The 16,686-nt window shown below is 44.0% G+C and overlaps 1 protein-coding gene across 14 annotated transcripts in view; it reads right to left on the reverse strand.

Moving 5' to 3' along the window:
- Window positions 1-16,686, reverse strand: part of Pnpla7 (patatin like phospholipase domain containing 7) — a 70,703-nt gene that overhangs the window by 38,649 nt on the left and 15,368 nt on the right. For all 14 annotated transcript variants that reach the window (XR_009593739.1, XR_009593737.1, XR_009593738.1 and 11 more), the window contains 7 exons: window positions 13,025-13,153; window positions 11,442-11,522; window positions 10,302-10,428; window positions 8,418-8,558; window positions 5,153-5,253; window positions 4,827-4,973; window positions 144-221 (listed from right to left, as the gene is read on the reverse strand). Coding sequence is in view for 11 of the 14 variants with exons in the window: in XM_060389645.1 (XP_060245628.1) it covers window positions 144-221; window positions 4,827-4,973; window positions 5,153-5,253; window positions 8,418-8,558; window positions 10,302-10,428; window positions 11,442-11,522; window positions 13,025-13,153 (804 nt within the window). In the remaining 3 variants the exon portion in view is untranslated. The remainder of the gene's footprint in view (window positions 1-143; window positions 222-4,826; window positions 4,974-5,152; window positions 5,254-8,417; window positions 8,559-10,301; window positions 10,429-11,441; window positions 11,523-13,024; window positions 13,154-16,686) is intronic.

The raw sequence follows: 16,686 nt of genomic DNA on the forward strand, positions 1-16,686 counted from the left end.
ACATGGAGAAGTCTAGCACCTAAGCCCTGAGCTGCTCAGAGCTCCAGAAACTTCCAACCACTGTGCCCTCAGTTACAATCCACCAAGGACTGAGCTGCAGGACCAGCAGTTCCTATGACCAGTCCTTTAGGTTCTTTACTCACCTGATCTCCCTGTTTTGACACTATGGTGCCTGCAGGAACATGAAGAAATGCTACCCGGCCATCCAACAGGGATGGGTCCTAAAACACAGAATTTCAAGAAGGAACATGAAGAGATACTTAAGTGAAGGCACAAAAGTTGTGTCCTAAGAGGGTAGAACAGAGGCCACATGGCTCTGTGTGGCTCTATCAAGTGCTTCTCTAAGGACTGCCTTCTAACATGGACAGGGCAATATTCTGCACAAAAGATCAGTAGAATAGGACAGAAAAATGCAGAGATGCAGACCAATATGCTTATGAATTTACACAGGCAGCACCAGAAGTCAGTTTCCGTTAAGAAAGGCAGTTCATTTCATAAAGGTCACTGGCATAAAAGGCAAGACAACAAGCTGGAACACCCCTTCCATACTCATTACAAAAACCAGCCAACTGCCAAACGTTGTAGTATACTCTTACAACTCAAACCCTCAGGAGACAGAGGCAGAAGAATCACTTCATCTCAAAAGTTCAGGTCCAGCATGAGAGTTCTCTCTCTCTCATTCTTTCTTTTAGTCCTGAACTCACAGAGATCCATCTGTGCCTCCCCAAGTGATGAGAGTAAGGCGTGTGCCACCACTTTTTTCTTTCCTTCTTGAGACAGGAGGTACCCTTTTAAAAAACCAACTTAGAGTTATATCTAACTAGGGTACCATCTCCTATCCCACCTGCAAAATCTGGCTTTCCTACATGCCCTATCAGGTCAGGAACAGCCTGGAATCCACCATGTCTAGGGATTGCCAGAATACCAGGAGCTTTCAGGGACTGGGTGTCTGTATGTCTGTCTGTCTCTTTATATCTATATCTATATTAAAGGCATGATACTTGAAAAGGCCTGAAAAAAAGTATTTAAATTAACAGCTCTTGGTGATAGTAAAACAAAAATAGTAAGAAAGATCACTGGCCACCATTAGAAAATGGCAGTAAGGGGCTGGAGAGATGGCTTGGTGTTTAAGAGCCCGTGTTGCTCTTAAAACTAGGTTTAGTTCTACACAGTGACATGGTGGTTCAATCAACAGAGGCCATTTCTGAACCTTTACTAAACTTAAGGGAAGAAAGCTAGCTCAATAAAAGAAGCTCAAAACAAAACAAAGACAGAAAAGAGAACCATGGTGAAAAGCTACGGGGACACATCAGCTAGTACAGCATGGACCTCTCAGTCACTTACAGGGTTAATGGGATAACCAGACCCTATGAGAAAAACTGTGCCTGATTGCTGCCCTTCCTTGCACTATACACAAAGACAAACTGTATCTGCATTGAGGCCTGCAAAATACTTTTTAAAAAAAAATATTGGTAAACTGTTATATGTTGTTCCAGCTCACTAGGATTCTGGCTCTGGACACACCATTTCAGACCCAAGCATGTTTGTCTCAGAGTATGCTACAAGGCACTTTTCCAGAGAATAAGACATGAAAGGCACTGACTACACTAGTGACTAAAGAGAAACTAAAACAGAAATCTGCCTCTACGCCTCCAGAACATTTATTTACAAATGAAAAATTTAGAGACTGAAGTGTGGCTCAGGAACAAGGTTCTTGCCTAGTATGCAGAAAACCTTGGATTGTAAACACATGCATACACACACGCACACACACACACACAAAGTAGAGGGCACAGAGAGACAGAGTCAGAAAAAGTTTGATAATCTTCACAGCTGGTAACGATATAAGCCTTAAGTTCTCCCCAGGTTCTGAAGGAGTAAAACTAGAGATGTTCCATTGCCTAGCATCTATGCCCAGGCTCACATCAAGGGCGAACAAGATACACACGGTGACTGAAAAAAATTGCCACTGTAACTCTTAAAAATAATTCTGTAGCCAGCACGACAGCCCAGCCCATGCCTGTAATCCCAGCACTAAGAAAGGCAGAGGTAGGTGGATCACTATGATTTCGAGGCCAGCCTGGTCTACAAAGCAAGTACAGGACAGCCATGGCTACACAGAGAAACCCTGTCTTGAAAAACCAAAACCAAAACCAAAACCAAATAATAGCAAACAAACAAATAAAAAATGCAAAATAAACAAACCCTGTCCTGGCAGCCCCATGTGTCCACCAGCATGATTAAAGGACTAAGATCAATGTACTCACAGAATGGACAATGGGCAGTGCTGACAAGAACTAAATTCCAATTACAGGTCATCCTGTGAGTAAATCAACATGATGAACCTATGGCAAGTACTCTAAAGAACATACTTAGCATGAATTACTCAGCCTAGGATCAGGTGAAATCAACCAGGGCATCTAGGAGTACAGCTTGGCACAGGGAAGGGCCTCTTTTGGGAAGAAGGTGGCTAGACTGAGATACGCATAGTGTGTTTGAAGGCTGTTCAGTTTGCATTCCGTCCATGTGCTTGTAGGATGGTTTGCAGAACGACTCTAACTGGGCAGTAGTAACCCACATCTTTAATCACAGCACTCAGGAGGCAGAGGCAGGTGAATCTCTGAGTTCAAGATCAGCCTTCTCAATAGAGTGAGTTCCAGTACAGCCAGGGATATAGAGAAACCCTGTCTCAAAAAAACAAAAATAGGGCTGGAGAGATGGCTCAGAGGTTAGGCACACCAGCTGCTCTTCCTGAGGTCCTGAGTTCAATTCCCAGCAACCACATGGTGGCTCACAACCATCTATACAGGGATCTGATGCCCTCTTCTGGTGTACAAATGTACTTGCACTCTTCTACATTAAATAAATAAATCTTTTAAAATAAAATAAATAAATAAATAAATAAATAGTGAATCTCATAGGGTCATAGGCTCATAAACAGTTCATGGTACTGTTTGGGAAGGAATACGAGATATAGCCTTGTTGGACTGGTGTGTCACTAGGGGTGGGCAAAGACTCACACCAGTCCCAGTTGTGCTCCTTTGCTTCTTGTTTGTGGATCAGGATGTGAGCTCTCAGGAGTGGCTGCTCCAGCACCATGCTTGTCTGACAGTTGCCATGCTTCCCACTATGACAGTGACAGGCTCCTGTCCCTCTAGAACTATATGCCCCAAACAAACCCTTCCTTCTATAACTTGCCTTGGTTATGATATTTCATCACAACAAAATAGAGGAACTAATATAACTGGTTTTGTGGTCCTCAATAAAGTGAACACAGGTATTTTCCTAGCATCTGTATAGTAGGTCTTCAAATTTTCTAAAAGCTATGGCTAGGAATATGCTGAGTAAAGCAGTTACCCGTGCTTTTCAATAAGGACCTGACTTTGATCCTTCGAAGCCATTGTTTAAAATGCCAGGCGCATGATGGTATGTGCTTAGGATCCTAAGTGAGGCAATGACAAGGGGATCCTGGAGGGGTCACTGGTCAGCCCAACCAGGCTTCAGGTGGATGAGAGACCCTGTCTCAAAGGAGGTGGACATGTTCTTGAAGATGTCACACAAAGTTGTTCTCTTGGCCTCCACATAAGAATGACCCCCATAGGCTCAAAGATTTAAATGTTTGGTCATTAGGGAGTAGTGCTACTTGAGAGGTATTAGGTGTGGCCTTGTTGGAGGAAGTGCGTCACAGGGGGTGGGAGAGAGGGGGTAGGCTTTTGGGTTGCAAATGTTTAGGCCAGACCCAGTGTCTCTTTCTTCCTACTAACTACCCATCCAGAGGTAGAATCCTTAGCTACCTTTCCAGCACTATGTCTGCCTGAAGGTACCATGCTTTCTGCCATGATGATAATGGACTCAACCTCTGAATGTAAACAAGCCTCAAGTAAATGTTTTTTTTTTTTAATAAGCATTGCACTTGCACTTGACATCTATTTACAGCAATAGAACATTGACCAAGATACATGTATACACACATATAATTACGCACTTAAAAATATGAGGGTTCAGGTGTGGTGGTGCATGCTTTTGATCCCAGCACTAGGAAGGCGGATCTCTGTGAGTTTGAAAACAGCCTGGTCTACAAAGTGAGTCCAGGACAGCCAGGATTCTGCTACACAGAGAATCCTGCCTTGAAAAAACCAAATAAACAAACAAACAAAAACAAAAACTAAATAAAAAGAGATGGCTAAGCTAGGCATGGTGGTGTACATCTATTCGCTACAGCATTCAGGAAGATGAGGCAAGGGGAAAGCCTGGACTACACACAAAGATCTAGATTTAACAACAACCATAACAAACAACCCCACAAACACATAAATACACAAATAAGTAAAGAGGGAAAAATAACTGAAAACACATATGTGGGGCTGGTGAGATAGCTCAGACCTTCTCACTGGCTGCTCTTTTCAGAGGTTCTGAGTTCAATTATCACCAACCACATGGTGGCTCACAACGGTCTATAATGAAATCTTGTGCCCCCTTCTGGTGGTAAGCATACATGCAGGCAAAACACCACACATAAAAAATAAATAAATCTTGAAAAAAGAAACACACACACACACACACACACACACACACACACACACGTGATAAAGATTTAGTTCTAAGTGCCCAGGTGACTGATGCACTGACTCTGGCCAAGGCTACACCTACAGATGTGGATTCCAAATACTGGTAGGCCTAGATAAAGAAGAGGACCATAGTGCAGGTCACAGATACCCCCGAAAGCATTAGAGAAATGTGCTCCCGAAATCAAATGGAGGAAAGGAAGCAGCAGGTCCTGTGGGGATCAGGAGTTGTCACCACCCTCTTCAAGCCCACACACTTACATCTAGCTTCATTAGGGTGAGGAGGTCCTGTGTGGCAGCTCTGAAGACAGCATCTGTCTTACCACTGGCCCCAGGCTCATCCCTGGAATTTTCTGAGTAGTGGAAGATGGCAGAGGGGATCTCTGCAACAACCACATTTTTCTTGGACTTGAAAAGAACAAAGATACAAGACATCAGAAGAGATGTGATGAGGAAGAAATCTAAGTGCATCTCCATGACTCATTGCTGATATTGATGATGTCACATATGGACCACACCCCAAAACACTAGTAAACAGGGGAATAGGTAAGGTCCCAAGGCGATAATAAGGAGAAACAGGGATATACCTTGCTGGCCACATAGTTCCCAAGTTGCTCATCTGAGTGTGGCAAAACCCTGGCACGGTTGTATGCCATTCCCAGGTCTGAGGTGGCCCCCTCGTGGCTTTCTACGAACAGAGAGAATACTCAGTTTACTGCTCACTTGCTAGCCCATATGCACAGGAACAGAAAGGGCAGGATGAGGTGACAGCTAACAGCACAAACTGGGTTAGACAAGACTCAGATCTCTACCCAGCAGGGTTGTATTGCTGGCATTTTGTCACACTATCATTAGTCCATTTGTATTTGAACATCTGAAGGTGATACTATAAGCATTGCACTTGCACTTGACATCTATTTACAGCAATAGAACATTGACCAAGATACATGTATACACACATATAATTACGCACTTAAAAATATGAGGGTTCAAGTAGAGATGCAGTCAGGAGTGGTGGTGCACACCTTTGATTGGGAGGCAGAGACTGGCGCCTCTCTGGGTTCAAGGCCAGCCTGGTCTACAGAGCGAGTTCCAGGACAGCCAGGACTATTCAGACAAACCCTGTCTCAAACAAACAAAACAAAGCAAAACAAACCCAAAACTGTTCATTTAGCTCATGGTTTCAGGGGCTGGAAGTCTAAGACTGCCTACGTGGTTAGCTTCCAGTGAAGGCGCACTTCTTGTCCCATCACAATAATTCAAACAGTAGAAAGGGAAGCAGTTCCATGCAGAAAGAGCTAAACAAATGTGGTGGTCTTGCTCCATAAAAACATTTCACTATATTTATTTATTTAATTTGTGTGCATATTATTTGTGTGTATAATTGAAACTTTTTTTAATTTAAAAAGTAGGAGCCTTGGGACTGGGGGAATAGCTCAGTCAATAAAGTATTTTCCACCCAAGCATGAGGAACTGATTTATATCCCCAAGCACCCACACTAGAGATCAGGCTGGAGAGAAGGCTCAGTACTTATGAGCACTTACTGCACATGCAGAGAACCAGGTTCAGTTCTTAGTATTTACATGGAGGTTTACACCATCAGTAACTCCAGTTTCAGGGAAAACAGTACCTTCTTCTGGCCTCTGTAAGCATGAGACATGCATGCAGTTCACTTACATACATGCAGTAAAAACAATCACACATAAAATAAAAATAGGGGCTGGAGAGATGGCTCAGCATTTAAAAGCACTTGGTGCCCTTGCAGAGAACATGGGTTTGACTCCCAGCACTCACATGATGTCTCACATCCAGCTGCAATTCCAGTTCTAGGGGACCCAACACCCTCTTCTGACATCTTCAGGTACCAGGCACACATGTGCTGCACATGCACATTTCTGAATGCAGGCAAAACACTCATACAAATAAAATAAATAAATAAACATGAAAAAAATATACCTAGCAGAGTGTGGTGGCGCATGCCTGTAATCCCAGCATTCATGCATAGCCAGGCAGATCTCTGAGTTTAAGGCCAGCCTGGTCTACAAAAGTGAGTGTAGGACAGCAATGGTTACACAGAAAAATCCTGTCTCAAAAAAATAAAAATTTAAAAAAACCCCACAAAAACAAAACCCAAATATAAATACATAAATAAATCTTTGTAAATAAATAAAAAGTAAGTTGGGAGGTGGAAACAAAAAGATCCTTGGTGTTAACTAATTAGCCAGTCTGCCTATTTGACACGCCTTTGGTTCCAATGAGACACCCTGTCTTTAAAAAAAGCAATAGCTCCTGGGAAATGATACCAGAGATTGTCCAGATGGTCTTCTAATCAGAAAGGAACATTTAAGGACTATAGTCACTGGTTTCAATCAGTTTTAGGAACAACTCTAAACAACCACTGAGGGTGGCATCAATCTATACAGAAACTGTCAGTAATAAGATTGCTCAGTTTTAGAAGGAAAGCCACGGGAAAGTATCCTAGGCATGGGAGGCCATGGCCAGATGTTTCATATCTGCTCCAAGAGAAGGCTCATTCTGTCCAAAGCAATCAGCCACAGGATGTGATAGAACCAGAGAAGAGCCCAGAGAGAAGATATGCCACATGCTACCCATGCAGGAGGCAGGGGCTGTGGTCTGATGAAACTACCTAAGCCTGCTATGCAGGAGGACCACACCTATAACCTGAGCAGTCAGGAGGCCAAGGTGGGGAATTATGGGTTCAAGACTGAGCTATACATCAAGACCCTGCTAAGAGAGGGAAGGGGAAGAAAGAGAGAGTGTTGACATTAAAGACACATGCCACTATACCCAGCTGAGGATGGCTTTTTACACAGATTCTTATTCTGTGGTCCAAGCTGGTCTCAAACTCATGGTAATTTTCCTGTCTCAGCCTCCCAAGTGCTGGGATTAGGAGCATGAGCCACTGAGCACAGCAAACTTGACTTGTTTTCAGTAGAGGAACATTGTCCTGATAATGAAAAGGGCCCCTGGGCTAAGTTTTCTGACAGATGAAGACAGGAGAAAATATCTGTAACAATTAAGATTAAAGAGGTAGAACAAGAAGATTGTGAATTTGAGGCCAGCATGTAATTAAGTATGTAGTAACGCCTAAAAAAAAAGAAAGAAGGAAAGAGGGAAGGAGGTGAGATCTCCACTAAAACACAGAAATCCAATGCAAAAACAAATAAACAAAAAAAAACAAAACACAACCCCAGAAACCATGCAGAACACAGACATCATTTAAATGAACCAGGAAGCCATAAAGCTGCCAGTTGAATAATAAGCATAGACATCAAAGGTGATAAGGAAGGAAGGGGAAAGCACTGACTACTGGCAATGAGTGTACCCACAAAGAGCCCAGTGAAGACTGCATTAGACCAGCAAACAGTGCAAAAGAAAGGGAGACAGAGAGGATGGGAAGCAGCGAGAGCAGGCACTTCTATGTAGTAGGCTGCAAACAAGAGGAGGCTGAACGGGACACAGAGCATGTCAATTTGTGATGGGAACCCCAGCAGAGGTGAGCCTGACACTGAAGATGGGGCCTTCTATGCTGGCAGAAGGTGTGGGTAGGTCCAGGGCTCAGCAGAGGAGGAGCTCATAGGGCTGGTAGAGGGAGGCAGTGTACAGAGTTCACCAGGACATACAAAGCAGCAAGACTCCCATCAATGACTCAGCCCCAGAAAGAGTGCCTCAGAGCCATGGGCTCTTGTCCAGTCATAAATGGTACCAAGTGTGAGATGTCCATTTCTGTGGTCAGGATGAGATGACACTGGGGGCAGGAAAGCTTGACTTGTCTTTCAGACATACAGAGCCCGTCATCAGAGCCAGCTGCAGCAATAGAGGAACTTTACCTTGGGAGGCTGAAGGATTTGAGCCACTTCCCTGGGACTGCCTGAGTTCATTTGAGATCTCCACATGGATGGAAGGCAGAGGTACGGAGCAGCTCCTCTTCAGCAGAGGCCCAGAAATTGTCAAGCGGCTGCTCCCATGATCTGGGGAAGACAGGAATGAGATATTCCAGCTCTGTATGGGTTAGTATCTGGCTCCAATGGCTCCAACAACAGAGTCCCCCAAAACAGCACATAACTAAGGCCCTCCCAAGTATCCAGTGAACTTGCAGATAACTTAACCACAAACAAGGCTTTCAGGCAATTTTACTGTTAGCACTTGCTAGGGCAGTGATGTAAGAATGTTGGCCTCAGGCTGCTCTTTCAAACCTGCATCTCTATTGGTCATCCTTCTCTACGGGCCTCCTGAACTGACTACCTGCTGCTGTCACCCATGTACTTTGAAGGTAAACCCTGAACCAGGGGAATCTGCCAATTGTCCCCTTTTCCATAGCTTTCTTTTGTAGAGGTGACCATTAGCACCCCTGGGGCAAAACAGGGCTTGATTGTTCCACCTGAGGTTTAAAGGACCCTGGCCTTGCCCACCACACAGGACACTTATCAGCTACTACAGGTTCTGCTTCCAAAGAGGTGTATAAACCTCCTCACCCCAATCTCTGTGAAGACAACATTGGAGAGCTGCCCTGAATCAAGTGCCTTCAAGAGGACAAGACTCAGCCAGAGTGGCGGCTAACACCTGTAATCCCAACACTCATGGAGGCAGAAGCAGGTGGATCTGTGAGTTTGAGGCCAGTCTGGTCTACAGAGCTAGTTTAGTACAGTCAAGGCTACAACAGAGAAACCCTGTCTCAAAAAAACCAAAAAGAAAAAAAGGAAAAAAAAAAAAAAGGACAAGACTCAAGGTTACATCACTTAAGCTGACCAAAATTTTAGAGAGAAAAGCATGACTCAGAAAAAAGACTTATATGACACCTATTTTAAGTACATTTACTGACAAGAGGGGGATGGCTTGGCTCTCCTGGGGTGGATTGGGATGAGAAGAGTATTAGATCTGCTCCAGGAATTCCCTGGGTTCCTTATAAACATGCTATCAGAAGTGTTCAACTATGTCTCAACTACAAAGAAGATAACAACCAGAAAAGAAACTAGATCAATCAGGGATGTATTTCAAGGTCACTAAGGTCCAAAGCCTTGTCTTAGGGAGGATCAAATAGGCAGTTCCAGTGTACTTGACACCAAAGATGTTTCCCTTAATTTCATATACTTTTTTAGTCCCCTGGGATCCTTCTCAGCGATTAAGATATTGAAGGTATATCTATTTTAAAAGTGGTACTAATGCAATATAGGCAGTATATATTGCTTAAGTATTCTTGGACAGTTTATTCCACAATTTAATTTGCTCTTGAGAACTAAAAGCAGTGCAGATCAGAAGACAAAGCTGAGAACTTGCTTTCCCGAACAGCATTCCCATGGAGCAAGTTCCTCAGTAGAAATACCAAAAGACAGAAGAGAATTTTGGACACATGTAACATGGCCCATGGAATGGAAGGTACCCGAGGAAAGCTTCTAAGACCTGAGGTCAGATTAGATAATCCTGGACCATGAGATCTGGGCACATATGAAGGGAACTGAGGACAAATAAGGAGAACTGTTAACTACTCGAGGAGACCTGGGATTTCATGAAAAGATCTGGGTGCCTATAAGGAAACCCCAGGTCAGAAAACCTGGGGCCATGTAATAAGACCCAGGGGCAGGTGAAGAGACTTCAGAGGCAAGTGAGGAGAACTCGAGTCATGTAAGGAAACCTGGGATGAAGGCAAGGAGACCTGGGGGGCAGATGAGGTAACCTGGACAGTGGAGTGAGAATGTCCTAAGTTGGTATAGTACCTGAGTTGGAGGACTCCAGGGGCCTTGGGGATCTCTCAAGCTGCTCCTCTTGGCCATATGACATCTGTCTGTTGGCCCGTCCAGCTGCCACACTGGCTACTGACAAGAGGGGGATGGCTTGGCTCTCCTGGGGTGGATGGGATGAGAAGAGTATTAGATCTGCTCCAGGAATTCCCTGGGTTCCTTATAAACATGCTATCAGAAGTGTTCAACTATGTCTCAACTACAAAGAAGATAACAACCAGTAAAGAACCCATGCAGCTTGGAGAGGATGAATCTGTTAAGGCTCAGGGTTCTTCTCTTAGGTTCTGCCTCCAACTCTTCATACAGACAAAATAATAACCCATGTAACCAGAAACCTCAACTCTTCAGTAATAGGAAAACTCATGTAGCATAAAAGGATATTCCCTAAGATACCAGCAACTGAGCATGACAAGCTGTAAAGCATCATCAAAACTAAAAAAGACACCAGAACTCATGGGTACCAGGCACTTCTTAACAACTCCCAGGAGTTCTTTTGGGGCTTCACTTATAGGTTTCAAAGTAACTTACCCTGCCCTTGCTTCAGGTATGAAACAGCGAAGTAAATGAAGCCATTGGGTCAGTTCTTACTGAGTCCTTCTAGATGAGAACCAGTTTTGCCTCATTTCACAGGCCATGACTGGATAAGATTTTACCAGGAGCTTCCAAATCGAGGCTTCAAGGCTTTGGCACCCTTGGCAATGCCCCATATCCTCCAAGTTACAGCCTAGTATCAGCTCAGCTCAATGTTAAGTCAAGGGCAAGACACAGGGCCAAGTGCTAGCAAGATGGACAGTTAGAAATGATGGCCCAGCCCATGGCCTCAGTACCTGGGCACCAGATTCCTCCAGAATTCCAGCCTTATAGGTAACAAAACAGGCTAAATTCTCTAACTTTTGACAAGCTTACATGCCCCAAGCCCTGACTATCAATAGAGTCACTCAATGCACCAGTGTGCATATACTTAAGCAAAAAAGTAAACAGCCCACCACCACTTCTCACAGTCCAGTCCCATAACTAGGAACATTTGCAGGACAGCTGTGCTGGCTGGCACAGTCAGGTGTCCTATTGAGAAATATACCATCCTAACAGCAGGCTACATGGGAGGCTTGCACTCACGGGGTTGAAGAGCTCAGTAGTCAGCCCCAGGTAGTTGTGCAGGGCCAAGAAAGTCACCCGCTGCAGCCGTACCATGATGATCTGCAAGAGGGATTCAGATGTGAGAAGTTTAGGGTGGGCACCAGCAGGGACATATGGAATACCTGCTGAGCCCTACAGCACAGGCCACAGGGCAGAGCTCACCTCTTCCAGGGCCCTACAACCCACCACTGTGGAGCAGGGTGCTAACACAAAGAACAGTGTAGGACACATAGGAATTACTCTAAAATAAATATTTAGTAAGAAATTTAAAAATCTCTTTTGGGAGAATGGGAGGGCTGAAGGCATCTGTGGCATTATTAATATTAATGTGTGGGTTTTCCAGCGTGTGCTTGTGTATGTCTATCTATGCATGTGTGTCTGTATACATGTGCATGTGTGTGTGCATGCGCATGTGTGTGAACAAGAGAGAGATGTGTGTACTTGCACATGGGAGGGGAGAGGTGTTGCTCCTTAGGAGTCAACCACCATGTTTGCTTTAAGCTAGGGTCTCTCACTGGGACCCTGGACTCATTGATTAGGTTAGGCAGACTGGCCATCAAGCCGGACTCACTTGCCTCCTTTTTTACATTCAGTTTTGGAAATCAAACTTAGGTCCTCACACTTGCAAAGTGAGCACTGTACTGACTGAGTCATCTCTTCAGCCTCCCCACCCCATTTACCCATACACATTTCTTTTGTATGTGTGTGGGTATGCACAGGACACGGGACACATGTGGCACTCAGAAAACAAGTTCCTTCCACCATGTAGATCCTGGAGACTGAACTCCAGTATTGCTTGGCAGCAAGTCCCCTTACTCGTAAAGCCATATTGATAAGCCCATTTTGTGCTGTTTGTTTGCTTGCTTGCTTTTGAGGCAGAGTCTTGTTCAGGCTACTCTAGCACTTGCTATATAGCCCAGGTGGCCTTGAACTCAGGATCATCCTTCTGTTTTGGCTTTCCAAGGGCTGGGATTACAGCCTTGTGTAGCTACTCTGTCTAATTTATGACTATGCTTTTCTAAAAACTTTTTTTTCTAGCCAGGCAGTGGTGATGCACATCTTTAATCCTAGCACTTAGGAGGTAGAAGCTGATGGATCTCTGAGTTCGAGGCCAGCCTTGTCTAGAGAGCAAGTTCCAGGACAGCCAGGGCTACACAGAGAAACCCAATTTGGAAAAATAAAACAAAATGCTTTTTTTCTGTTGACAAAAAAAAAAATTTCTCATACAATATATATTGATTATGTCCCCCTCACCCTTTTTCTGAAACGTGGTCTTACTGTATAGGTGTGGCTTGCCTTGAACTTACAGATAACCCCTTGCCTCTGCCTCCTGAGTGCCGGACTTAAGGGTACGCATGACCACGGCAGACCTATACTATAAATTTTTAAAAACAGCACTTTCCAGAATCCACATGCTCAGCAATAAATCCTTCTAGTAAAGCCAGTTATACATTCTCTGTATTCACCCACAATGCCAAAATCAAAACTGACACATAAACCAGAAACAGCCCAGTGCCCAGCTCCAGTGTCTGAAATGGCTCACAACAGACAGGAAAACTCACCTGTACCACCCTCACCAGAGTTTCAGGGTATTTTTCAAAAACTCCTTGAAAAGCTGCCGCGGGAAGCCAAAGAATGGTGGATGAAACAGCTGCACGAGCAGAAACTGTTTTGTACGGTGCAGTGTGACCCTGTAACAACAACTTGGTTAACTGTATGTGAGGAACCTAGAAAGCTCCTGGGGAATTTCCACAACCCAGAAAGGTTTCTGGAGGTACCTCCCAGCTCCTACTCACATAGCTATGATCTCACCAGGCATGCTGTGGACACTGGTAATTTTAATGTAAACCAAAATGTGTCACAGCAAAACAGCAAAGGTCTGGCTGACAGGAGTTGTAGGTCAGGCCCACTGACTGGCATGCTTGCCACATATTTACAAGCTCTTTCCTGAGAATCACAGGCCTGGCTCCTCAACACCCCACCCTGTCTATCAACCCTTGCCAACAGGGTGCAAAAGACCCAATCCATGTATGCTTTCTGAAAGGTCACCAAGAGCAGAAATCATTATTACCAAATAGCCACACAATAGTCACTCACTCACTAGACCTGCCATGCATATTCCTATATCTCCCAACAAGAGGCTGAATTGTTTCCAGAATAGAGCAAGTTTAAAGATGCCATAATGCTCACATACAGGTTTTTGTGTTCATATTTCTTGCTAAATATTGGGAGTGGGAGGGTGTTCCTAGGTCACATGGTATCTGCATCCTTAACTCTGTAAAAATCAAAACAAAAGGGGATAGTGGGGAAGAAGGAGGGTGGGACAAGGAGATGAGGGAGGGTGCTGTAATCAGGCTATAAAATGAATAAATTGTAAAAAAAGAAAAAAAGAAAAATTTCAAAACAAAAGCAAAATTTCTACCAGATAACCAAACAACAACAAAACCACAACCAAATTATCTTTCAGAGTGGCTGCAACCATTCTGCATTCCCACCAGCAATGAATGTGAGTTCCTCCTGCTGTGTGTTCTCACAGTGCTTGCTACTGTCAGAATTAGAGAGTTTAGTGCGTTTGTGGTCCCTAGTTCATACATAACTGAAATACCTGATGGAAAGATAGGAAAGATTGAAGAAGCCAGGTGTGGTGGCCAATGCCTTTATTCCCAGCACTTGGGAGGCAGAGGCAGGTGTATCTCTGTGAGTTTGAGGCCAGCTTGGTTGACAGAGTAGGTTCTACGACAGTCAGGGCTACACAGAGAAACCCTGTCTCAAAAAATCAAAACAAAACAAAAAGGAAAGGCTGAAGACACTTTAGAGGCAGAGCCTCACTGGAAGATGTAATTACTAAGGGGCCTTGAGGCTTTGCAGCCCAGTTCCACTTCTGCTTTCCGACTGTGGATGCAATGTGACTGGCTACATCCTCACTCATGTCATCATGCCTCCCCTACCATGATGGAACTCAAATTGTAATCCAAATAAACCCTTCCTCCCTAACTGTTTCTTGTAATGGAAGTTTTGGTTTCTTTAAAAACTCAGTTATGGGGCTGAAGAGATGACTCAATGGTTAGGAGCACTGTCTGCTCTTCCAGAGGTTCTGAGTTCAATTCCTAGCAACCAAATGGTGGCTCACAACCATCTATACTGGAATCTGATGGCTTCTGGCATGCATGTAAATGACTTACAGATAGAGTATCCATATATGTAAAATAAATAAAACTCTTTTTTTAAACTTCCGTTAATGTTATGTAAATATGTTTTTGCTTTAATCCCAAGTGTGGGATTTTAGTTTGGCTTTAGTTTGTCCACAACTGGTAATTTCCTCCTGCAGGGCATGCCAGCTGGTAACAGCCTGCCTTCTGCAGCCATGGAGAGGGGCGTGTTCTAGGACTATGAAGGATATAAAATACGAGAGCACAGAACAAGAAGGTGTGGCACTTTGGAGGGACCAAAGACAGATGACTGTGTTGTGGCAGCCTGCAGACAACTGGAGAGAACCGTTTTCAACACAGAGGCTTAGAAGAGACCGCTGCATTTGCTATTGATGGGGAACTGGTACTGTAGCCCTAAATCATACCTTTAAAAAAGACCCTAAACTGCTGGGGAAAGTAAAGGGGTCTGTGCCCCTCTCCCCACTAACCTTTTCTCTCCTACCTAGCATTGGGGTGTTGGAAGGGAGAGGCTGTAAGGAACTCTAAATAAAACAAAGTTTAAAAAAGAGCACAACAGTTTTTTGTCAAGGACTGTGTCACAGCAGTGAGAAAAGAAATATACAGTTGTTTTGGGGGAAGGATCATCCAAGCTCTCACACATAAGCCAAATGAATTCACTGACTCAGCAAGCGACAATAGGGTGGTGTATTTGTTTTTGCTCTGCGATTGGTACCCTATCCGAGATAACTAAATGTCTGACCATGTATCCCCATAAAAATTCATAAAACACTACAATTTCTCTTTTACTGTTGTGATTATACCTTGTAGGTTTTCTCTAGAAGGTTGGATTTTTAGTTGTTATATTGTAGAATATCAAAATGGTTAGGTCCAAGGGACAGGACATGACTGTGGGCAGTGGATCTAATCCCTTCATTTCCAAAGCCTCAGCTCTGATGTTTGCTATGCTATCAAATATCACTCAGAAGTCAGTCTGAGAGTTGGACTCAAGTCTGAATATTAATCTAATTCTCATTGCTGTTGCTATGCTGCTTATCCTGAATAAAAGGTTCATGGACAGACTCAGAAGATCTTTTGTTTTCATGCTCATCTAAATGATCACAATTCCATGGATTAAGACAAAAGGCAGCTAGGTATGGTAGACACAGTAAACTCAGTGAGGCAGAAGGATTCAGAGCAATACTGTCTCAAAAAACAAAGATTCTGCAGATATACCTTTAAGGTAGAGAGCCCTTGCCTAGCATGTTAAGACCCTGGGTTTGATCCCTATCTGCAGGAGAAAAAAAAAAAAAAAGAAAGAAAGAAAAAGAAAAAGAAAGAAGAAAAGAAAAGCTAAGAGTACATGAGGAATGCAGTAGCATTTTAGAAAGCAAGTGACAGCCAAAAAGGATCACTGCACACACCTGTAATCCACTGCACATGCAAGGCCAGCTCAGCCTAGTGAGTTCTAGGTCAGTCAGGATACAATGTGAGGCTCTCAGAAAGGGAAGGAAGGCTGCGCACAGTACTTAGCACATGCCTCGTGCTAAGAGGCCGAAGCATGAAGGGCAGGGGTTCCAGGACATCCATCCTTGACTACATACCAAATTTATGGCCAGCATGGGTACATGAGATCCTTCAAAGGCATCCAAAAAAACCTACTGACACAGGGCTTTCAACCCCTGAAAGAAGAATACAGTTTACTTTCCTTTCTCATGCATAGATTCCTCAGTTGACAACCTGGACCATACACAGGAGTTTGTCTCTTTTAATGTGTATGTGCATGCACAACACACATTTGTGCAAGTGTGCATGTGGAGGCCAGAGAGCAGCATTTGGGAGTTGGCTCTCTCCTTACATTTTATCTTGCTTCTGCTTCTATGCAGCTTATGCAAGACTAGCTGGCCTTCAAGCTTCTGGCCTATTCTCCTGCCTCTCCCTTCCACCTCAGGCTTACACATTCATGCCAACATCTAGCTTTGTATGTGGGTTCCAGGATGGAAATTGTCTCATCAAGCATGTAGAGCTAAGGCCATCTCACTAAGCCATCTCCCTGGCTCTGGCCTAGTTTTGTTGTT

Source organism: Meriones unguiculatus, chromosome 8 (genome assembly GCF_030254825.1).
Source record: "Meriones unguiculatus strain TT.TT164.6M chromosome 8, Bangor_MerUng_6.1, whole genome shotgun sequence".
NCBI lineage: Eukaryota > Metazoa > Chordata > Mammalia > Rodentia > Muridae > Meriones > Meriones unguiculatus.